This window comes from Eschrichtius robustus, chromosome 13, assembly GCF_028021215.1.
Source record: "Eschrichtius robustus isolate mEscRob2 chromosome 13, mEscRob2.pri, whole genome shotgun sequence".
NCBI lineage: Eukaryota > Metazoa > Chordata > Mammalia > Artiodactyla > Eschrichtiidae > Eschrichtius > Eschrichtius robustus.
The window spans coordinates 55,422,977-55,448,118 of NC_090836.1; the positions used below are offsets into that span (position 1 = coordinate 55,422,977).

Below are 25,142 nucleotides of genomic sequence, written 5' to 3' on the forward strand. Positions count from 1 at the left end.
GGTAGAGGGTTTTTTTTCCCCATACAAATATTTGCAACAATTTTTAATTCCCCAAAACCATACATAGACGATAAATACCATGCTATTAAAGTATTAAATTTGTACAAAAATACTTTACAGTTTAATACTTGTTTGTTACAAACAAAAATACATATTTAAGTGACTCCTCATGATCTTTTTTTTTTTTTCCTTAACATGATTCTGCTTCATACTTTCTTGCCCTGGCAGTTCTGAACTATGATTGAAATAATAATATATTTCTTTGCACAAAAAAGAAAGCAAGGTGAACTTTTTCCTTAAACAAAGGACACAGTGTTCAAATGCTTTACCTAAGCAGTTGTTTGGATTATTGACCAAAATAAAAATGTTTGTTTGTTTGGAAAATAACTGTTTCAGTATGGAGATTCTACAATTAATATACAGATCTATTTTTTTTTTTATATTCACCAAGTAACAGTTATTAGTGTAACAACTATTCAAAATATCTGAACAAATGAAAACAGTTGCTGACAAACATTAAAAGCAACTGTCACAATTTATTGCTTTGAGGGATGGTAATAATTGGCAATGCATTTTGTGAAAAATGTATTTACAATTTCAGTAAGTGGCATGGCTCAGAACAAAAGACAGTCCAGTGTCATTTTTAAGTACATGTGCTGTACACCCCTCAATATAATCAGTTTTCAAAACATGTCAAGCAGTATGAGTTTGATTTGCCTATCAAGATAAACCTCATTTTAATAAGACTCTTCATTCTCAAATTCTTAGTCTTGAATTTTAAAAGTAAGATAACTAATTCTCAGTGTTGCTAAACAAACACCCTAATTCATTATCAGAGATTTTTCAGCTATTAAAAATGTGTCCTTAAAAAAAAAAAAACAGGTCACAAGACATATCCTGTTTGATAATTTGTTGCATAGGGAATTGCATACATCTTAGTTAAAATCATTCCTATACTCGGGCAAAACATTTACCACCACCTATTATGGTCGCCTACGTGCATCATTGCTGAAACGTCGTAAGATGATTTTATACCTGTACCCCTCCCATAGCAGCAGTCCCAGCAGTTCACCAAACTAGTTCTCCTAGTAGAGCCAGCTTTATGAAAAGCCTTGTTGGTTAAATTCTTACATGAATGACTTTGTAGTAAGAAACTGATTTCAAAGTGAATGAAGGAAATTATCATAGAGAACATTTTCAAACAGATATTTCTCTTTTTAAAAAGGAATAGGAAGATGGACTTGTAAAAAATTTCCTCTGATGTTAACTGTAGAGAGGGGTGGCCTAGCTGTTTTTCTTTTTCTCTACCCTTGGTCTTGGCAGGGGATTGCCTGTCATATACCATAGTGATCAACAACAAAGAAACCTCTTCAACTTGAAAGGGGAAGTGAACATGAGCCATGAGATTGAAAAGACCCCTGTGCTTGCAGTTAATGCCACATGATTATCTGTGCTTCAAATATCACAGAAATCTTTCTTAAAGGGATTTTTTTTTTTAGCACCATGTAGATATTGTCTTTTGTCCTGCTTTATAAAAAGCATCGCTATAATGTATTAGTGGGTTCTCGTATCTCCAAATTACCACCGTGGCTCGACTGCTGGAAAAAAGCACTGTTCTGTTCACTCCATTCTCCTCCTGGTAGAGTCTGTTCTATGGACTTCTGTGAAGCCAGGGGGTTTCTACTAATAACCAGGTCCAGCTTATTACCAGATTCTGCTATGAGGGGCACAACAAGGCAGCAGTCAAAGTCTCTCGTTCGGACATGATTAATCTGAAAGGTCAAGAAGCACCGTTTTGAATTATTGTTATAGACATAAGATGATTCCCAAAACCCAGAGTAACATTTCAGACACAACAGGTTGATTATAGAGTCTTGAAAGTGCTTAAATGAGCACTCTGTACAGAGAGGTCTATCCTGGCCCTGACCACACTATAACATGGGCATTGGCTTACTTACTCTCTGCTACTAAATTGTAAGGCCCTTGAGAGCAGAGAACAGGGATGCATCCCAATGTCCCCATGCTGAGCAGATCACCTTATTCATGGCAGGTGCTCCAAGTGCCAAATATTATCCCTAATTTACAGATGAGGAAAGTAAGGCACATAGTGGTTAAGAGATTTGCCTGAGATCAGAAGTTGGTAAGTGGTCCAGCTAGGATGTTGGTGAGTGGTCCAGCGAGGATGTGATCTCAGGCAGTCTGGCTGATTCCAAAGCTCGTGCTCTTGACCATGATACTGAACTACCTCTCTCGGTCATGAGCCCACCCCCTCCTCAGCTTACACATGCATTCATCTTCTTTCATGTTTCCTTATTCTTTTTTTTTTCTTTAACATCTTTATTGGAGTATAATTGCTTTACATTGTTGTTAGTTTCTGCTGTGTAACAAAGTGAATCAGCTATATGTATACTTATATCCCCATATACCCTCCCTCTTGTGTCTCCCTCCCACCCTCCCTATCCCACCCCTCTAGGTGGTCACAAAGCACCGAGCTGATCTCCCTGTGCTATGCAGCTGCTTCCCACTAGCTATCTATTTTACATTTGGTAGTGTATATATGTCCATGCCACTCTCTCACTTCATCCCGGCTTACCCTTCCCCCTCCCTGTGTCCTTAAGTCCATTCTCTACGTCTGCATCTTATTCCTGTCTGCCCCTAGGTTCTTCAGAACCATTTCTTTTTTTTTAGATTCCATATATGTGTGTTAGCCTACGTACGGTATTTGTTTTTCTCTTTCTTCACTCTGTATGAGATTATGTTTCCTTATTCTTTCCCCCTAAAAGTTTAAAGAATCATCTACGTGCTGCTTCCATTCCTTGACTTTTCACTCTCTCCCCAATCTTCTCAGTCTGGGACCTGACCCTTATATTGTATAAATGACCCCAATTGTCCAACACAGGAATGGTGTCTTGAGTTCTCATCCCCTCTGGCCTTTACCTACTTATCCTTAAAACTCCTTCCTTGGCTCTTATGACACCACTTTGTTTTGACCTTTTTACCATTTTAACTGCTCACTTTCAGACCTTTCCTGCCTTTCCTTCTTCCTGTCCTTTTAAATTTTGTTTTTCTTAGAATTCTATCTTTAGTTCTCTTCTCTTCCTTACTAGAAATCCACCATAGGCAACTTTATCCAAATCCATGCCTTCAGTATCCCAAATCTTTACTTTTGGCTGTAACATCTCTCCTGAGCAACAAATGCAAGCTGCCAGCTGCCTCACAGACTGCTCTGCCAGGATGCATTGAAGGCACTAAAGACTCAGGTCTGGTACACGTGTCTTACCCTTACCTACCTGGTCTCCTTACCTGTGATCCTCCCCTTCTTCACCCTACACCAATCCACCTATGAGATAATTGTATTGTCTTTCTATAAAATATGTCATTATTCTGCTTAGAAAATTAATATACCTCCAGAATAAACTCCAAGAGCTTTATCTTGGCTTTCAAGGCCCTTTACAATCTGAGTCCAGTCTACTTTTATAGCCTCATCTCCCATAAAAGTAGGTATAGCTCTAATTTATAGATTAGGAAGACAGGTCAAATAACTTGTCCATAGTTATTTATTCAGCAAATGCTAGAGTATCTATGGAAAATAAACGTGTTCCTTACTCTTAGGACAAGAGTAATTGTTATATTGCCATGGTAAAAAGATCACCAGAATTGGTTTTAAAACTGTCTAATGAATCAATGACAACTTGCTCAGTGAACACGTGTCTGAAAGCCAACCAATCAGTGCAGCCTCACACTTTGAAAGGCAGCTGTTTAGGGACAGACTCATTCCATTTGAACATACTTTCAAGACTGATGGCAACCCTCTTCTCTTCCTGCAAAATGCTCTTTCTAAAAACTGTACGTAAGATCAGGAATTTGCTTTGCTCAGTGAAACTATACCTGACCACCACAGTACTCCTAGTACTTAATAGTAAACAAGGTTCAGCTTTTGGGTTTTAGACATTGTGTGAGATACTGATATCAATCACTGTATAATGGGAAATGGGAGAATAAGGTACTAGCCCTGTTCTCAAGAAGTTTAGAGTCTGCTGGGGAACATATACAGGGAAACAGGCCATTTCAGTAACTGGTAAATTCTACCAAAGGAAAAAGTGTCTCTTCTCTATAGGAGGGGCCTCTAATCTAGTCTTGAGGCAAAGGAGGATGGGTGGACACTGACCAAATAAGACTTCCAAATTAATTTCCAAATAAAATTCCATCTGAGGTCTTACCTGTAAGAGCCTGTCATAGGGCTTTAAGCCACCAAGATCTCCTGGCCCAGCTGGGCGAATATTTTTGACATACACTCCTTTCTCCAGCAAGCCATCTGCTACACTGAACCCAAAGTCCTCCATGTCAGAGCCCTTGTACAAGGTCACCTGGAAAATGAGAAAATGTGAAGGGGATATTTAGGTAGGTTGAGGACTTTTGCTTGTGAAATTTCTTGATGAACCATATTTTCAAACTAATTTCAATATAATAGATGTGTAATAGATTAGGCAGCTCCCCCAATCTTGAAGCTTTTTCCATTCTCTAGGAACATCGTTGGAATTTGCCAAGTCCCACCCAGAACTGGAAAAGGAGGAGAAATGCTGGAGAGTTCTGGTCTCTCTTTTTTTTCACTTGCAGTCATCAAGTGTATATAGGTGAGAATTTCCCAGGGGCATGTTCACTTCTCCTGGAGCAACCCCTAGGTGTTGGGAGAAGCCAGGGTTAGCCCTTTGCAGCTGGATATCAGGACTGAGCCAAAGGCCTTTCCTTCCTGTTCACTGTGCCTGGTGCTGTGCTGGGTTCAGTGCTCAGCATAACCTCTGCCTTTGAGCAAGAGGCAGGAAGTCCACCATTTTATTTTCTCTAGTATCCCAGTCAGTGCTTCAGTACTGCAGGCAAGAAATGTCTTAAAAGGGAGAGCGGCCAAGATGGCAGAGTAGAAAGGTCCTGAGCTCACCTCCTCTTATGAGCACACCAAAATCACACCTACCTGCAGAACAACCATAGATGAAAAAGACTGGAACCTACCAGGAAACATCTTCTACAACGAAAGGCAAAGAAGGAACCACAAGATGGAACCACCAGTAGACTTGTGATGTAATCAAATCCCATACCCCCCGGGTGGGCGACCCACAAACTGGAGAATAACTATACTGCGGAGGTTCTCCTCCAGGAGTGAGAGTTCTGAGCCCCACAGCCAGGCTCCCCAGCCCAGGGCTCCTGCACCAGGGAAATGAGCCCCCATAGCATTGGCTTTGAAGGCCAGTGGAGCTTAAGTGCAGAAGCCCCACGGGACTGGGGGAAACAGAGACTTCGCTCTTAAAGGGCACACACAAAATCTCATGCACACCAGGACCCAGGGCAAAAGAAGCAATTTGATAGGAGCCTGGGCCAGACCTGCCTGCTGGTCTTGGAAAGTCTCCTGGAGAGGTGGGAGGTGGCTGTGGCTCACCCTGGGGACACAGACACTGGTGGCAGACATACTGGGGAACATTCAGCCACAGGAACACTCCTGGTGGCTGACATATTGGATCATTAGCACCAAGACCTGGCTCCACCCTACAGCCTGTAGGCTCCAGTGCTGTGAAGCCTCAGGCCACACAACTAACTGGGCAGGGACACAGCCCCATCCATCAGCAGACAGGCTGCCTAACGACTTCCTGAGCCCACAGCCGCCTCTGGACTCGCACCAAGACAGGGCCCTGCCCGCCAGAGGGCCAAGACCCAGCTCCACCCACCAGTGGGTAGGCTTGAGCCCTTCTTTCCAGGAAGCCTGCACTAGCCTCGCGATCAGCCTCACCCACCAGGGGACAGACACCAGAAGCAAGAAAACTACAATCCCACAATGCACGCTGGACCCTACCCCAGGGCCAGCTGAGGCCCGGCCCTCCCCACTAGCAGGCCAATGCAAACTTCTGGACACCACAGACCCCATACCCAACTGTATTAGGAAAACCCCCCCCCCCCCACCAACCAATGATCTGAAACGAGCTCTGGGATCCCTGGGCCATGCAACCAGACTCCAGGAACCAGCTCTGCCTGCCAGTAGTCCAGCACTAACCCCAGGATCTGGCTTCACTTGCCAGTGGGTTGGCAACAGCTCCAGAGTCTTTGGGACCCTGGCTCCGCCCACCAGTAAGCCAGCACTACCCCCAAGGCCTCCTAGGGTTGCACAACCTTGTCACCTTGCCTGGTGACAAGGTCCCACTAAACAGTACCAGCAGCATCTGCACAAGGCAGGGTCTAGCAACCAACCAAGCCTACCAGACTGGCCACACAGTCAGCCTACCACAAAGAAGGACCCATGCAGTCCTCTTAGGGGGAACCCCTAGAGCATACAGCTTGGGTGATGAAAGGCGAGTACACTGCTGGGATGCATAGGATACCTCCTACAAAGGGCCACTTCTCCAAGGTTGAGAAATGTAATTAACCTACCACAGACATAAAAACATAAACAGTAACTTAGACAAAATAAGGTGGCAGAGGACTTAAAACTCCAGAAGAACTAAATGAAATGGAGATAGGCGATCTACCCGAGAAAGAGTTCAGAGTAATAATCATAAAGATGATCAAAGAACTCAGGAGAAGAATAGATGCACAGAGTGAGAAGTTAAAAGTTTTAAAGAATTAGAAAATATAAAGAAGGACCAAACAGAGGTTAAGTACACAATAACTAAAATGAAAAATGCACTAGAAGGAATTAATAATAGACTAAATGATTCAGAAGAACAGATCAGTGAGCAGGAAGACAAGAGTAGTAGAAATCAGTGCTGCTGAATAGAAAAAAGATAAAGAATGAAAAGAAATGGGGACAGTTTAAGACACCTCTGGGACAATATCAAGCATATTAATATTTGCATTATAGGGGGTCCCAGAAGGAGAAGAGAGAGAGAAAGGGCCCAAGAAAATATTTGAAGAGATAATAGCTGAAAACTTCTCTAACCTGGCAAAGGAAACAGGTACCCAAGTCTACGAAGCACAGAGAGTCCCACACAGGATTAATCCAAAGAGGAACAATACCAAGACACACTGTAATCAAAATGACAAAAATTAAAGAGAGAATATACTAAAAGCAGCAAGGGTAAAGCAACAAATAACATGCAAGGGAACTCCCACAAGCCTATCAGCTGATTTTTCAGCAGAAACTGAAGGACAGAAGGGAGTGGCACAATATATTTAAAGTGATGAAAGGGAAAAAACCTACAACCAAGAATACTTTATGCATAAAAGCTCTCATTTAGATTTAATGGAGAAATCAAAAGCTTTACAGACAAGCAAAAGCTAAAAGAATTCAGCACCACCAAACCAGCTTTAAAACAAATGTTAAAGGAACTTCTCTAGGCAAAAAAAAAAAGGGTCACAACTAGAAACAAAATTATGGGAGGAAAAAGCTCACCAGTAAAGGCAAACATACAGCAAAGGTAGGGAAACATACAGCAAAGGTAGGAAATCATCCACACACAAAGTCAGTAGAGAGGTTAAAAGACAAAAGTAGTACTGTCACCTGTTTGCACAATAAGCAGTTAAGGGATACATAAAACAATTTGATGTAAAATATGATATCAAAAACAGAAATCATGAGGGGAGGAGAATACAAATGCAGGGTATTTAAAATGCTTTTGAAATTAAGATAAGCAACATAAAACAATCAGGTATGTATATAGACTGCTATACAGAAACTTCACGGTAACCACAAACCAAAAATCTATAATAGATATACACACAAAAAAGAAAAAGGAATCCAAAATAACACTAACAATAGTCATCAAATCATAAGAGAAGAGAAAAGGATGGGGGGGAAAGACCTATGAAAACAAATCCGAAACAATTAACAAAACGACAATAAGAACATACATATTGATAATTAAATGTAAATGGACTAAATCCTCCAACCAGAAGAAGCAGACTGCCTGAAATGGATAGAAAAAAACTAGACCTGTATATGTGCTGCCTACAAGAGACTCACTTTAGATCTAAAGACACATACAGACCGGAAGTGAGAGGATGGAAAAAGGCATTCCATGCAAACAAAAAATCAAAAGAAAGCTGGAGTAGCATACTTAGATAAAATAAACTTTAAAGACTGTCACAAGAGACAAAGAAGGACACTACCTAATGATCAAGGAATAAATCCAAGAATAAGATATAACAATTGTAAATATATATGCACGCAACATAGGAGCACCTCAATATATAAGGGAAATATTAACAGACATAAAAGGAGAAATTGACAGTAACACAATAATAGTAGGAGACTTTAACACCCCACTTTCATCAATGGACAGATCATCCAGACAGAAAATCAATAAGGAAGCACAGGCCTTAAATAACACATTAGACCACATGGACTTAATTGACATATATACAGCATTCCATCTGAAAGCAGCAAAATACACATTCTTTTCAAGTGCGCATGGAATATTCTCCAGGACAGATCACATGCTAGGCCACAAAACAAGTCTCCGTAAATTTAAGAAAACTGAAATCACATCAAGCATCTTTTCCAACCACAATGCTATGAGACTAGAAATCACCTACAAGAAAAAAAAATTGCAAAAAATACAAACACATGGAGGCTAAACAATATGCTACTAAACAAATGGATCACTGAAAGAGGAAATCAAAAAATACCTAGAGACAAATGAAAATGAAAACATGATGATCCAAAACCTATGGGATACAGCAAAAGCTTATAGTGATAAAAGCTTACCTCAGGAAACAAGAAAAATCTCAAATAAACAACCTAACCTTACACCTAAAGCAATTACAAAAAGAAGAACAAACAAAACCTGAAATTAGTAGAAGGAAAGAAAGCATAAAGAGCAGAACAGAAATAAATGAAAAAGACTAAAAAAAAAATAGAAAAGATCTATGAAACTAAAAGCTGGTTCTTTGAAAAAATAAACAAAATTGATAAGCCTTTTTTGCCAGACTCATCAAGAAAGAAAGGGAGGGACTTCCCTGGTGGCGCAGCGGTTAAGACTCTGCGCTCCCAACGCAGGGGGCCTGGGTTTGATCCCTAGTCTGGGAACTAGAGCCCACATGCATGCCACAACTAAGAGTCTGCATGCCACAACCAAGGAGCAGGTGAGCTCCAACTAAGGAACCCACCTGCTGCAACTAAGGAGCCCACCTGCCGCAACTAAGGAGCTAGCGAACCACAACTAAGGAGGCCTTGAGCTGCAACTAAGGAACCCACCTGCTGCAACTAAGGAGCCCACCTGCCGCAACTAAGGAGCCAGCGAACCGCAACTAAGGAGGCCTTGAGCTGCAACTAAGGAACCCACCTGCAGCAACTAGGGAGCCCACCTGCTGCAACTAGGGAGCCTGCCTGCCACAACTAAGACCCGACACAACCAAATAAATATAAAATAAAAAAATAAATATTAAAAAGTACATAGCACCAAAAATAAAAATAAAAATAAAGAAGGGGAGAAGGCTCAAATCAAAACAAGAATGAAAAAGAAGTTACAACTGACACCAAAGAAATACAAAGGATATTAAGAGATTACAATGAGAAATTATACAGCAATAAAATGGACAACCTAGAAGCAATGGACAAATTCTTAGAAAGGTACAATCTCCCAAAACTGAACCAGGAAGAAACAGCAAATATGAACAGACCAATTACCAGTACTGAAATTGAATCAGTAATTTTAAAACTCCCAAAACAAACAAAAGTCCAAGACCAGATGGTTTCATTGGTGAATTCTACCAAACATTTACAGAATAGTTAACACTTATCCTTCTGAAACTATTCCAAAAAATAGCAGAGGAAAGAACACTTCAAAACACATTCCATGAGGCCACCATCACCCTGATATCAAAAGATATCACAAAAAAAGAAATTACAGGCCAATATCACTGATGAACATAGATGCAAAAATCCTCAACAAAATACTAGCAAACCGATTCCAAATACTAGCAATGGCTTAGAAGGATCATACACCATGGTCAAGTGGAATTTATCCCAGGGGTGCAAGGATTTTTCAATATCTGCAAATCAGTGTTAACAAGTTGAAGAATAAAAAGCATATGATCATCTCAATAGGTATAGAAAACACTTTTGATAAAGTTCAACACCCATTTATGATAAAAACTCTCCAGAAACTGGGCATAGAGGGAGCCTACCTCAACATAATGAAGGCCATATATGACAAACCCACAGCTAACATCATATTCAATGGTGAAAAGCTAAAAGCATTCCCTCTAAGATTAGGAACAAGACAAGGATGCCCACTCTCACCACTTTTATTCAACATAGTTTTGGAAGTGCTAGCCACAGCAATCAGAGAAGAAAAACACAGGAGTCCAAATTAGAAAGGAAAAAGTAGAACTGTCACTGTTTGCAAATGACTTGATAATATATAGAGAAAATCCTAAAGATGCCAGTAGAAAACTACTAGAGCTCATCAATGAATTTGGTAAAGTTGCAGGATTCAAAATTAACATACAGAAATCTGTTGTATTTCTATACACTAACAATGAACTATCAGAAAGAGATATTAAGGAAAAAATCCCATTTACTACTTCACCAAAAAGAATTAAATACGTAGCAATAAACCTACTTAAGAAGGCAAAAGACCTGTACTCTGAAAACTACAAGACACTCATCAAAGAAATTGAAGATGACACAAGCAGATGAAAAGATATACCATGTTCTTGGATTGGAAGAATCAATATTATTAAAATGATCATACTACACAAGGCAATCTGCAGATTCAATGCAATCCCTATCAAATTACCAATGGCATTTTTCACAGAACTAGAATAAAAAATGTTTAAATTTGTATGGAGGGAATTCCCTGGTGGTCCAGTGGTTAGGACTCAGTGCTTTCACTGCTGTAGCCTGGGTTCAATCCCTGATCGGGGAACTAAGGTCCCGCAAGCTGCGCAGTGTGGCCAAAAAAAAAAAAAAAAAAAGAATAAAAAGAAAAGAAAATTTGTATGGAAACACAAAAGACCCCAAATAGCCAAAACAAGCTTGAGAAAGAAGAATGGGTATAATGGAATCACTCTGACTCCAGACTATTCTACAAAGCTACAGTATCGAAACAGTATGGTACTGGCACTAAGACAGGCACACAGATCAATGGAACAGAATAGAAAGCCCAGGATAAACCCACACAATTATGGTTAATTAATCTATGATAACAGGCAAGAATATACAATGGAGAAAAGACAGTCTCTTCAATAAGTGGTGCTGGGAAAAGAATGAAATTAGAACATTTTCTAACACCATATACAAAAATAAACTCAAAATGGATGAAAGGCCTACATGTAAAACTGGATACTATAAAACTCCTAGAGGAAAACATAGGCAGAACACTCTTTGAGATAAGTCACAGCAATATTTGTTTGGATGTGTCTCCTAGAGTAACAGAAACCAAAGCAAAAATAAACAAATAGGACCTAATTAAACCTAAAAGCTTTTGCATAGCAAAGGAAACCATAAACAAAATGAAAAGACAACCTACGGAATGGGGGAAAGTATTTGCAAATGATGCAACTGACAGGGGATTAATTTCCAAAATATTCAAACAGCTCATAGAGCTCGATATCAAAAAGACAAATAACCCAATCAAAAAACAGGCAGAAAACCTAAATAGACATTTCTCCAAAAACATACAGATGGTCTAAAGGAACATGAAAAGATGCTCAATATTGCTAATTATTAGAGAAATGCAAATCAAAGCTACAATGAGGTATCACCTCACACTGGTCAGGATGGCCATCATCAAAAAGTCTACAAATAACAAATGCTGGAGAGGGTGTGGAGAAAAGGGAACACTTCTACACTGTTGGCGGGAATGTAAGTTGCTGCAGCCACTATGGAAAACAATATGGGTGTTCCTTAGAAAACTAAAAATAGATTTACCACATGATCCAGCAATCCCACATCTGGGCATATATCCAGACAAACCTATAATTCAAAAAGACATTGGGTTGGCCAAAAAGTTTATTTGGTTAATGAATACGTTCAATAAAGTTCTTGGTGAAAATGAAAAATGTGTCTTTTATTTATTACTTAAAACCAAAAGAACTTTTTGGCCAACCCAATACGTGCACTCCAATGTTCATAGCAGCACTATTTACAATAGCTAAGACACGGAAACAACCTAAATGTCCATCAACAGATGAATGGATAAAGAAGATGCGGTATATATACAGTGGAATATTACTCAGCCATTAAAAAGAAAGAAAAATGCCATTTGCAGCAACATGGATGGACCTAGAGATGGTCATACTAAGTGAAGTAAACCAGACAGAGAAAGATAAATACCATATGATATCACTTATATGTAGAATCTAAAAAACTGATACAAATGAACTTATTTACAAATAGAAATAGACTCATAGACATAGAAAACAAACTTATAGTTACAAAAGGGAAAGGCGGGGGGTGTGGGATAAATTGGCAATTTGGGATTATCAGATACACACCACTATAATATAAAATAGATCAACAACAAGGACCTACTGTATAGCACAGGGAACTATATTCAATATCTTGTAATAACCTATAATGGAAAAGAATCTGAAAATGAATATATATATGTATGTGTGTGTGTATATACATACATATAACTGAATCGCTTTGCTGTACACCTGAAACATTGTAAATGAACTATAGTTCAATTTTTTGAAAAGTCTTAAAAGACCTGAAAGTGCTCCTGTAAGGAACACCCTCCTCTGGGGCCTGCCTTCAGTAGCTCCCTCAGTCCTTGTCCTGGGTTTGGTTTAGCAATTCCAGGCATTCCTGGAAATGCCAGGATTTGCAAATCCACCCTTCTCAGCTGCGGGCCTCAGCTTGTTCTCTCTGCATTAAGGCAGTACCACCAGCTAAAGTTTCCCCCAACCCCCAGTCCTCCTTCTGACCACCTGCAAGCGTTAGTCTGAGGTTTACACGTTCATCAAATGTGTACTGAGTCCCTCCATGTGCTCAGCCTGGTTCCGGGTGCTGGGAAACAGCAGTGAATTAGAGAGAAGAGGCTGCCTTCTAGAGGCAAACACATTAATGTGTAATGTTCACTGAGACCCCCTGTGCTGGACACGCCAGACAACATACTCAGCACATCACACTCATTTAACACTTAATGTGACCGCTATTTTTAGTAAGGTTTGCTGCATGCCCTCCACAAAAACTGATGCACACATCAAGCAATAATTTGGGCTTAGTTTTTAACTCTAATTATTTAAAAATGTACGTTTTGGGACTTCCCTGGTGGTCCAGTGGCTAAGACTCTGTGCTCCCAAAGCAGGGGGCCCGGGTTCGATCCCTGGTCAGGGAACTAGAGCCCACATGCTGCAACTAAGAGTTTGCATGCCGCAACTAAAGATTCTGCATGCCTCAACTAAAGATTCCCCAAGCCGCAACTAAAAGATCCTGCATGCCGCAACTAAAAAGATCTCACATGCTGCAACGAAGATACCGCGTGCCACAACTAAGACCCAGCACAGCCAAATCAATTTTTTGAAAAAAATGTATGTCTTATTTATTTACTTATTTATTTATTTTATTTTTTTAAATAACTTGGACTTTATTTTTTTTAACTTTGGTGTTTATTTATTTATTTATGGCTGTGTTGGGTCTTCGCTTCTGTGCGAGGGCTTTCTCTAGTTGCTGCAAGTGGGGGCCACTCTTCATCGCGGTGCGCAGGCCTCTCATTATCGCGGCCTCTCTTGTTGCGGAGCGCAGACTCCAGACGCGCAGGCTCAGTAATTGTGGCTCACGGGCCCAGTTGCTCCGTGGCATGTGGGATCTTCCCAGACCAGGGCTCGAACCCGTGTCCCCTGCATTGGCAGGCAGACTCTCAAACACTGCGCCACCAGGGAAGCCCTGTCTTATTTATTTTAACACACATAATACCTAAATACATTCTTGTAGAAGAGTCAAAAAATTCAGAGCTATACAGGGCAAAATGTGAAGATTAATACTCTTACAGCGGGTTTATGTTTTTATACCAAGTTATTTTACTTCAGAGAGATATGGAATATTGAAGGAATACAAAAGTGGTCCTTTGTGGATTTTCATCTCACTGGACAGAGAGCTAAAATATCAAGCTGGCTGGGTCACTTCTAATCACCAGGCAGCCCTAGTGGTTACTGCCATATTAGAGGTTAGGAAATTCAATTTTATAGACGTTAAGTAACTCGCCCAAGATCACAAAAGTATTGAATGGTGGGGCCGTGTCTGTCTGACTCCAGGCACTTAACCGTTATATTCTATTGCCGCTCAAGTGCCTTATTTCATAGATTCTAAGATGTACTTTTTTTTCATACTTTAAATTCTCTGAAATCAGGCTGTGTTTTATAGGCCATGGTAATCTTAGGACCTATGAAATAGGGTATATCAACATCTCACCCCTACCTGCCTCTTTCCAACAATACACTAGAAGGAAAGGGGCCAGAATTTTGTTACACGTTTACCTTAAGAGAAAAAAAAGCTGTGCCTTGCCAATTACAGGTTGTCCTGATCAGAAGCGTCAGCATCACTCAGGAGTGTGTTAAAATGCAGAATCTCAGACCCTGCTCTGAACTGCCATCTGCCAATTTCTGTGCACAATGAAGTTTGCTCTGTGTGGTACTTCACACACCAGAGGGGCTATTACATGTTCTGAAAAGGAAGAGAGGGAACTCACACTTAATGACACTCTTGGCAGGCTCATTCCATCACTGTGCGTATATGAATGCGCATATGTGTGGGTGCACACGTGTGCATTGGACCCTATGATGTGCTAGGCACTGTTTGAAGGACTGAGTGAAAAAAAGATACAGCAATAAACACAGCACAGCCATCATGAGTATACAGTCCAGTGACCACATCTGACTTAATCCTCCTAACAATCCTGCAAGATGGGCAAGAATCACAGTTTTAAATGAGGTAGTGTATATGAAGTTTTAAAACCTGAAATGACCTGATATCTGTGGAAGGATCACTTTTGTGGCACTCGTTTATACAAGCATAGAGTAGAAAGCCCTACTTTACTATAGAAGAGGTGTGTGTATTTTAGCAAAATCCAGCCCCCCGCATCTGACATGTACCTTGATGATGCATGGGGAGAAGTTAAACTGCATGAATGAGAGCACCCTCTCCCCTCAAAGCAAAACTCATCAGGAGGAAAGGAGACGTCTTTGCTGGTAACCTGGGCTCAGGTAAAAAGCCTGAGGGGAGTATGTGGGAGATGCCCTGCCAAGCTCCTCGAGGGGGGCAAAGATCTTTGTTTTTTTCACTGATAATATCCCAAACTCCTCAAATGGTACCTGCCACACAGTAGGGCTAGTATTTTGTCAAATAAATGAAACGACTGGTTCTGACATACCATGTGGTTGCGTTTGGAAGCTAGTCAGAACTGACCATCACGTACTGTGTGAATGGAGTGGGACTTAGTTCTGAGGGTCAAGCCATGCCCCGCCTCCCGGCCCCAGGGCGGGCCATGCTGGAAATGAGCAAGGCAAAAAGCTGCAGGGTGGCGGGCGTGGATGGGGCCCGGCAGGACAAAGCTCCATAGTGACACCGTGTGGCCACGAGAGGTGAGAGCACCTCTGACGTTAGAGCCAGGCCTGCCCTGCCTTGAGCTGAGGAAGCCCCATTCTTGCACGGAGAGTAGGGTGGGATGGAGGGTCCTCCAGCTCAAGATGCTGGACTTCTTGCTAATAAGGCTGTGGAACTTGATTGAGTAGCTTAAAAAGCAAACCAGATGCTACTGTCTCCACCTAGTTGGTGGAGCAGATCATACAGACGGGGAAATGAAAGCTCAGAGAGGGTTAGAAACTTGCCCAAGGTAAACAGATAGTAAGCAACAGAGAAGTGGTTCAAACCCAAGTGGTTCTGACTGCAAAGCATGGATCTTTGCGTGGCATACTACCATTTTACCTAGCACGTCGTTGCTTAATAAATATTCATTGCAGAGAAGATATTTTAAGCCCCTCTAGAATTATGATTTTGCCTTAGGCCATAGGACAGGAGAGTTTTATGTGAGGTGGGAATGTTACTGAGATATAATTGACATTCAGCTCTGTAGAAGTTTAAGGTGTATCACATAATGACTTGACATACATATATTGTGAAATGATTACCACAATAAGTTTGGTTAGGAGAAAGTTGTCGTTTTTTTTTGGCCATGCAGCAAGGCATGCGGGGTCTTAGTTCCCCTACCAGGGGAAACTGTGCCCCCTGCAGTGGAAGTGTGGAGTCCTAACCACTAGACCGCCAGGTAAATCCTGAGAAATCTATTTTTTAACAAAAGATTTCAAACATATTCGAGAGCAGAGAGGCTAGGACAATGAATCCTCATACACTCATCACTCAGATCCAACAAGCATCAAGAGCTCACTTACTTCATCCCCCCGTCTTTTATTTTCTTTGGGGGAGTATTTTAAAGCAAATGCCAGTCCTCATGTCATTTCACCCTTACATAACTCAGTATGAATCTCTAAAAAATATAATCACTTTTTTACACAACCTCAGTGCCATTAATTCATTCACAAAATCAGCACTTATTCCTTGATATATTCTAATACCTAGTCTATAATAAAATTTCCCTGATTGTCTCAAAAAGTGATTTTTAGAGTTAGTTTGTTCCAGCAAGGCCCACGCATTGGTGTTAGGTCTCTTAAATGTCCTCTTACCTAGAGCATGCCCCCATCCTTTCTTCCCTGTGCTACTGACTTATTGTTGAAACCATGTCATTCGCTCTGTAGCATGCCCTTCTGTGCCCCATTTTCCTTTAAATGGAAGTTAGCTCTGGATGCTTGAGTTGAGTCAGAATCAGCTTTGGGGGGAGGCGTAGATCACAGGTAGGACAATGTGATTCCTATAACAACACATCACTCAGTGTCTAGTTGTCCCACTTTGGGTGGGTTCAGGAGATGCCAGTTTAATTCTTCCATCGTAAGGTTCCCCATTAAACTTCAATTTAATGGTTTCATCCATTGATGACCGTTGTCTGAATCAATAATTTTATTAGGGGCTGCAAAATGATAATCTTTTTATGATCTCTTACTATCTTCTATATGAGCTAGAATTCTTTTGTAAAGAATTCTCATTTCTTCAATCAGTGCTGTTTGGTTACTCTGAAGTACAGTTTGTACAAGAAAGGCAAAATGAATGCTAATTCTTTCCTTTCATTTTTAAAATAGGGAATTAGTGCACTAAATATTTCCAATGGTGTCCCAATGAGGTTTTTTTTGAGGTGAAGGGGAAGGGAACGACCTTTTTAAAGTACATTATCAATATGAACCTATGGGTTTTTATACATATGATATGTTATGATCAATTGCATCATTCTTTTGGGTGCTCAAGTTTCCTCATCTTTGGCCAAGGGTAGTCCTTCATGTTGACTTCATGTTGTCCTTTTGATATGACCCGTTTGCTCTGATAAGTTATTTGCTTTCTGGCACAAGATATCATAGACTCACCATGAACATTTCCTGCCTTGATTGGAGGAAACACTTCTGGTTTACATTCTAGTCCCTTTCTTCCCATACTCATGTTCCTTTCTCAAAGGGAGGAAGGGGAGGAATAGGGAGAGATGGCTACAAAGGAGGAGGGAGTGGCAGTGACAAATAGCTAATATGGTTGCTGATAGTCTGCTATTCTTGGGACTCTGTTTACTAGTGGATGAAATTACTGTGCTCCAAGGTCCCTGCTTATATGCCTCTCTTTGGCTTTATCTGCGGGTTCTCCTGTCCTTATGCCCCCTTTCCATCTTTGTTCCTAGTCAGGTTCTCTCTATGTGACAAGCAGCACAGCTGGGGTGGAAGGTGGTGGATTCTAGTTATCTCTGTTCCACTAGGCATAGGTTTGGAGAGCAGTCCCATGGACCCTCTGCATATGGCTGGTCAGTAAGTGATTGGCGTCTGCTCTGCAAGCCAAGCCATACTCTTCAGTCACATCTGAATCTGAGAGTCACAAAGCCTATGCTTGCAATGGACATTAGGAAGCCCAACTCTGTCTTAGCTCTGAGATATGTTTCTCAATACAGTGAACCTGAACCCTTGCACTTGGGGTACATTTGGTGTGGGTCTCAAGTAATAGTGAAGTTCTTCATTGCCCAGTTGGCCTGTGCTGCTTGGGTGTTTGCTCCACAGGCCAGAACCCAGAAGGGGCAGAAGGATGTGTGTCACCAAATACTGCCAACACCAGGCAGCGGTAATACGTTAACCACAACAGTAGGGATGGATGTCAACCAGAGCAGGTTAGCAGATTAGCCCATTAACTGTAAAGTCACAGTTGTTGGCTAAGAGGCTTGGCTCTCCTGAGCCTTAGACTTGATGATATAGCTTTATGGCAAACTCTTCAGGATGAGAGGCTAATAAAAGGTTTAAATTTGAAAGTAATCTGTTTCTCTAGAAAGATTTCCTAAGGTTAGAGGAGAGTGAATTTTCATAGCCAGCGCTATGGTTCTCCTGGAAGTAGCTTGGAAATAGCAAATAACAAAATGAAATTTTAAAATGACACAGAGGTGAGATTCCAGGAATCAATAATTCACAAAAATAGGATGCACAGCTGCTCTCAAAAGCAGCAACAATAAATTGTGCCATGTAGCTGCTGCCCTCCTGTTTAGCTGGAGATGGGTAGTGGTTACTTCTGATTTATTTCCTGTCCAAAAGTAATTCTAAGGATTCTAAAGTTTAAGTCACAATTTTCCCCCGCAGATGAATCCCTTCACCAGGCACTTTCCTATATATGACTGCTTTTGACCTCCCAACAACTCTGTGCAGCAGAATCATGCCCTTCCTACGAACGAGGACACCGCCCCTTGAACTTGATGAATGGACTTGTCCAGTTAGAATACATAAGCCTGGGGATTTCAGTATTAGAATATCTGACCTCATTTGCTGTGTTCCTTCCACCAAATCATGAATTTTTTTCCCCCTCGACGTACAAATCTACTAGCTGGTCAGGCAGTTTTTATCCATTTCCAACTGCCCAACCAACTAAAGATGAATAATTTATCACATCTGCTGTATTTCTTCTCATCAGAGCCCTTTTGTGGCTTTCCCCAAGCATCTGGCCAAACTGCTCCCAGCTGCTAAGAGCTCTCCGTGTTCTACCCTAACCCAAGTAAATCAAGACGTTTCTTGTAAGGTCTCCATTCTGTGCTGACCAGAGGATGCCTCCGGGTAATGCACTAGAACACAACGATAGATTTTTCTGTTCTAAAGGGCCAATGTGTCTCTTGGAACGTAACTCTCTGGGCCAGGATACCGTTCTACGAAACTCAGTTCAATTTTAACCACTCATCACAGCGCACGCTGCAACGGCCTCTAACCCTCCTGAGAACAGAAGCTTTAACAGGAGGTGGCGGGCTTCACCGTGATTCAAGTTGAGCCTTGTTTTGTATTTCTAAGCAAGTCTATCTGCGTGTCTGAACAATGTCCTCGAGGCAAAGATCAGAAACCTAATGCCTGTGTTTTCAGTTTTGACACAAGTGAAAAGCCTCAGCAGCAGAGCCAACTCTCCCCGCTTGGATTTTAATGGCAACCGTGTCTACTATCTTGAGCACGTCAAGGCAAGTGGCAGCCATCCCAGAAGCAGTTCCTAAGCCCTGGCTGCCTCTGTGGCTCAGCCCCTTGCCCGATGGCCTTATCAGAGATGGTTCTAGTATTGCCACAAATTACCAGGCACTTGGGTTTATTCTTGCAGACACCACTGGGGAGCCCTGTTCCTTTAAACCTGACAAGTCAAGTAATGTTGGTTTTGAGCACAATCCTATACTACCTGTGGGGCTGGAAGAAAAAAATAAAGTATGGCTTTTCCAGCTGCATTCTTCCAGCCCAGAGGAAGCCATCTTGGATTCTGCCACTCAAAAGTGTGGGTTCCAAGATGAACAGGGTCAGGAAAAGCAGCTGTTGCCTTCTTGTCCGGGAGTCTCGTTGGCAGAGGAGAGAACTGGACAGACAGCAGTGTCAGACGCTGCCTCCTGCTTTATGGCAAGCATGTGGCCCCATGAGCTTGACAAAGGGGGCTCAACAATGGGAGAGTCAGAGCTTGGATGGTGGCCCTAAGTCTGTGCGTGTCAGGGCTGACTTGGCCCTCGGAGAACTAAGTCTCAACCAAAGAAGTTCACAGTTTTTAGGATCCATGGCGGATTGAGGGCTGCTTTCCCAATTCATCTCAGAGCACCTTTGCAGCTTTCATTTCACATCATACCAAAGAGGAAAGAACCAGATCATTCTCCAATTCTCCAGGGGATCAAGCCACGCCACGGGCAGCTGATGGACACCTAGTTACTGTCAGCTCTGCCCCTGGCCCTTTCTACTTGCCCAGCCAGCACCACGTCAGCCAGCCTGGCAGAGACCGTTCCAGCATCTCAGCTCAGGACTGCCTGCCGGCCCCTCTCCACACCTGCCTCTGCTCTCCGGCCCCCAGGGCTGCTCTGGCCTGTCTCTCCTCCAGCTCTTGACTCTTCCTGAGTCCCCCTGGCAACTTACTGACCTCCATAGCCCTCAGGCCCATGTGGGCAAGATGTCCTCATCACAGTTCGAACATGTGTGTGTGTGTTGGGGGTAGGCGGGTTCCCTACACCACCAAGCAATCCTGCAACACCAGCTGAGTGTCCTACAATTCAACTCAATTCTGACATTATCTCCCTGGTGATAGCGTCAGACTCCACAGGTTAAGGGCTCAGTCTTACAATGCCACCTCACCTCCACCCCAGCATTTTAGACAATGGTCTTCAGACACAGGTTGTCACCCGTGCCTTTGACCAACCGGCTGTATCTCATAGGTTCCAGCAGCCCTCTCCTTGGGTTTGACTAATTTGCTAGAGCGGCTCACAGAACTTACCAGATCACCGGTTTATCATAAAATGATACAGCTCAGGAACAGCCAGCCGGAAGCGCTGCTTTGGGGCAAGGTATTCGGGAAGGGCGCGGAGCCTCCGCGCTCTCTGAGCGCACCACTCTCCCCGCACCCCCACGTGCCCACCAACCTGGAAGCTCCTGGAGACCCATCCTTTTGGGTTTTTATAGAGTCTTCATTACACAGGCACTGAGTCATTGGCCTTTGGTGATTGATTTCACCTGCAAATCCCCGCCCCTCCCTGGAGGTTGGGGGTGGGACTGAAAGTTCCAACCCTCTAATCACAGGGTCGGCTCCACCGGCAACCAACCCCCATCCTTAAGTGCATCTAAAGGGCACCTTATTAACATAACAAAAGATACCTTTCTCACTCTCAACACTTAAGAAATTCCAAGGGTTTTAGGAGCTCTGTGCCAGCAACTGGGACCAAGATCAAATATATACTTATTATAAACCACAGTGTCACAGGTGGCCTCCTTGATTCAGGGCCACCTGCGTCTCTGGGTGAGAGGCATTCCCTTCACCCATCCTCCGGGCTTCTGGGGATTTGGGGGCAGGAACTTGTCATTCGGGAAGTATGACAAATTACAGCGGACCAAACTCCCACTGCACTGAGCACTAAGAAAGTTGATTTTATTTCCTCATTCCAGGGAATGCTGTGGTTTGACGTTACAAAGATCCTCAAACAAGAAAGAGCTCCATCTAAGGGGAAGAAAGAGGGCAGCCCTGGGCTGCACTGTTATCAATGTCATCCTCACCACAGCCCGGCCAGACACGCAACAGACACACAACAGAGCAGAACGATGGTGGAGGAAGAGGTCCAACAGGCTACTCTCCAAGGACCTGGACATTAGGGAAACAGTGACCCTCGGGGAGCCACCTCATTTGTAAAGTGACTATCCCGGAGGTAACAATATTTTACGACCTATTAATAAACACATTTGATCACAACAGAGGCAAGCAAAAACATCAAAAAAAGATGAACGATCCCTAGGCCAAGGCTAGACTTAAGGGAAGCTATTAACATTTCTGGACAGAAGTGAGAGATCAAAAACTGAGATATCAGGCACACTAGACCACTGCCTAACAAGCCCGCCTAAGGGTCATCTGAGTCTAGGGGACTGCACTCTGTTTGACTTAGCATTTCTATGGCTCAGGGCTCAGACTCTGTAAAAGTGGATGGCAACTTATAGAGAAGAGATACGATGCAAATTGAGTTCTGTCCCTCAGAAAAGATAAGTTCAAAGGCATTGCTTTTATTTCCCTGTAAGTCACTGAGCAGCTTTCGTTTTAACTAGGAAATCTTATTTGGCATTCTTTTTTTTTCCCTCCATGGACTGAGATATATATATATATATATATATGGTATAGTTTCTTTATCCTCCCTTTGAACAGGCTTTTTCATCCTGCTGTCATTCCTCATTAATGAGTAAAAAAACACATTTTTTTGCACGAGCCAATCATCTGTTTAAGAATTTTGTTTTTTACATTTTTGAAAAGTAAGTCTTAACAGAATCACAGACAAGGGAAGCTGATTGAAACAATCTATTTGGAGGACTGTCGAGGCTGGATGTCATTACTCAAATAAAACATACAACCTAAACTCCAACCCTTGTCCTATAATTCCACACTGATTGTCAGCTACCCCTGGTTTTACAAGGAGAGAACATGCTTGTCAGACTGAAGTAGTGACTAGTAACTAGACACACGTCCATTTCTCTCTCTAAAGAGATTCTCATTATGGTGTACACCTCCATCTCTGGAGGCTCTCAGGCAGCTGCCTGAATCGTCTTTGAGGCTGGGATCCTGAGGAGATCTCATTTTCTGGGTTTCTGATGCTGTAGGGCTGAGGTAAGACTCTGAATGGTGACTTCACCTGGGAAATGCTATTTGTGAAGTCTCCTCTCCTGGTAACAGGTGATCCCTCCCTTTTTCTGCTAAGTGAGTAAACTGAAGTTCAGAGGAGTGACGTAGCCAATGACTGTCAGATTGTGACCAAACCTCTGTCTGCCTGACAATTCACTGGATCTTGAGTACCAACTGCAAATATTTGGTGAAGAAAGATGCCTGTGCCAGAATAAGATATGTATTTCCATTTCATATTTCCTCTTAAGGCCGAGCCTGTTCCTGAACTGGGGAGAATAGTGCAAAAGAAGTGGGCATCAAACAAAACAGAAAATGTTAGCGTATACTGTGCAGTCAATTTTGGGATTCATTTACATATATGAATGTGGGTGTATGTGTGTCCTGAATTGTGAGGTAAAATGTATTTTGGACTGTGTCTTAGCCAAGAAAGTTAGAGAGGCAATGGCCTCTGGAGACACGAGTATCACTTCCCTGTGACCCCCCTCACTTCTCCACCTCCCGTGCTCCCCATCTAAGTACCAAATCATCACTCCAGCGCCAACTTCCTCCTCCAACCACAAAGGCCAAAAAGGGAAGTGAGGCTGTGGTGCTTTGTTCTCAAGTGTCAGGAAGGATAACTAGCTTTTCAGGTTCAGGAATGAAAGGGGACGACCTGACGGAAGACCTGCTGGGACACGGCAGAGCCTCAGACACAGTAGATAGTGTGAAATAAACAAAAACCGTGTAGCCTCTTACCTGAGCTCTGCATTTTCATAAGGTCTGAAGGAAAGGTATTGGTGAGGAGGGCTGGGTGGAAAAGGAGGGGCAGATAATGGAGAGGAAGTTGAAACTCAAGAAACTGGAAGATTAAGCCCACGCTTTATTCTTTCTGTATCAGGAGACGGAGTGGTTTTTGCTTTTTGTTTGTTCTCCCCAGGAAGGGGGATGGATACCGGCCCATTCATTCCTATCCTCTTGAGGCAGTTTCTAGTGCTAGTAAGAGTTGGTAGGTACTGGATTGGACACGGACAGATCCACAACTTGTTCTCATGGCCAGCTTTCACCAAGTGGCACACAGCCACGAGAAAGATGGCAACTGGAAAATAACACCAAGTGTGTTCAGAATGGTGTGCTATTAACCCTACCCAGCCTTTCCACGCTGGTCTTTGCAGCCCCTTGGGAATTCCTCCACTAGGTCTATGTAGAAAAGTCCACCCAAGGGGCTCAGGGAACTGAAAACCAGCCTTCATTCCACTTGCCAAGCTGTGCAGTCTTGACTTGGGGTTATTTTTAACTTGAGGAAGGGATGTTTTTCTATTTCCCTGGTCCCCTCTCCACATCACCACCCCCCAAAAGAGTACCTTTTCCTCACTTCTGTGAAGGTTTAGTACAGGCTAATAGCACCCCAATGGGAAGGTAACTCAATTGCATCAACAAGGCACTGTGCCTTTTCATGGTGTCAGGTAATCCTGCAGCGTTCAAAGGACGCCCATAATCAAGACACAAGCGCAATTACCAGTCTCTGCTCTGAGTAAAGTGACTCTTCTAATGACTATTTCTCCTCTCAAGCATTTCAGAATTGGAGAATGTGTTTAACAACAAACATGTGGATGGCCTATCAGGGTAACTGAATTCACTTAAAAAAGAAAAGATACCCGAGATGTGAGCATAAACCACTCCCAGAATTCCATATTGTCAGGTGGCAGGCTCCTCCGCTACATTTTCACTTAACAAGATCATCTTGGGTGTCTTACAATGCCCAGGACACCACCTAATTCTGAGCATCTTATTTTGTTTGGTATCAATCTGGAAGAAGAGTGAAGCCACATGGGAAATGCACTTACTGCTACCATTGAGGGGAAATGACTGAAGTGAAGGAAGAAAGAAGTGCCCCATTTATTAGGTCAAGTGGGTCCAGCGGCGTCTGTGATCTGTGGCCTCTCAATTCACAGCCCCCCACACAAATGTTCCAAACAGTCCATCCTCTGCCACTCATTGTGCTGCTAAATGCATGACGCCTTTTTTTTAAAAAAAAAAAAAAAAACAAGATCTATTTTCAGCACATTTTTTAAAACCTCAGCTATAACAACTTGCACAGCCAATTGACTGTCGTTATCTTTGCTAACTGCTTTCAGTACAGGAGGGATGGGGAGACAAGCATTTGGTATTGCTGGGCTATCAGGAATCTCCCTTTGAGGAGACCGCTTCACTCCAGAAGGAAAAATGGCTCTATTTTATACTTGCTATTTCCCTATCCTGTAGCTGGAGGTAATACATATCTGCTAAGAAGCACTGTTGTGGGAGGCTAAAAATAGAAAGAATACAGCACGCAGGAGGCACTCTCTGGTATCCTTTTCCTTTGGTGCTGAAGGAAGGTGGGTTACCCAGCATGCTCCCCTCTGCCTGGGCAGTAGACTTTTAGAGAAGAGGGGAAGGCAGGGTTCCTAAATAACCGAGGGAATCAGGAAGGGCCAGCCCTTTTCTTGGTACAGCAGAATTAGCAGTTACT

The 25,142-nt window shown here is 42.5% G+C and overlaps 1 protein-coding gene across 3 annotated transcripts in view; it reads right to left on the reverse strand.

The window, feature by feature from the left end:
• Nucleotides 1–1,314: 1,314 nt before the first annotated feature.
• The window catches only part of GRIP1 (glutamate receptor interacting protein 1), a 454,025-nt gene continuing 430,197 nt past the window's right edge, over nucleotides 1,315–25,142 (reverse strand). For all 3 annotated transcript variants that reach the window (XM_068560189.1, XM_068560188.1, XM_068560187.1), the window contains 2 exons: nucleotides 4,221–4,367; nucleotides 1,315–1,772 (listed from right to left, as the gene is read on the reverse strand). In XM_068560189.1, coding sequence (XP_068416290.1) covers nucleotides 1,545–1,772; nucleotides 4,221–4,367 — 375 coding nt within the window. In that variant the 3' untranslated portion in view covers nucleotides 1,315–1,544. The remainder of the gene's footprint in view (nucleotides 1,773–4,220; nucleotides 4,368–25,142) is intronic.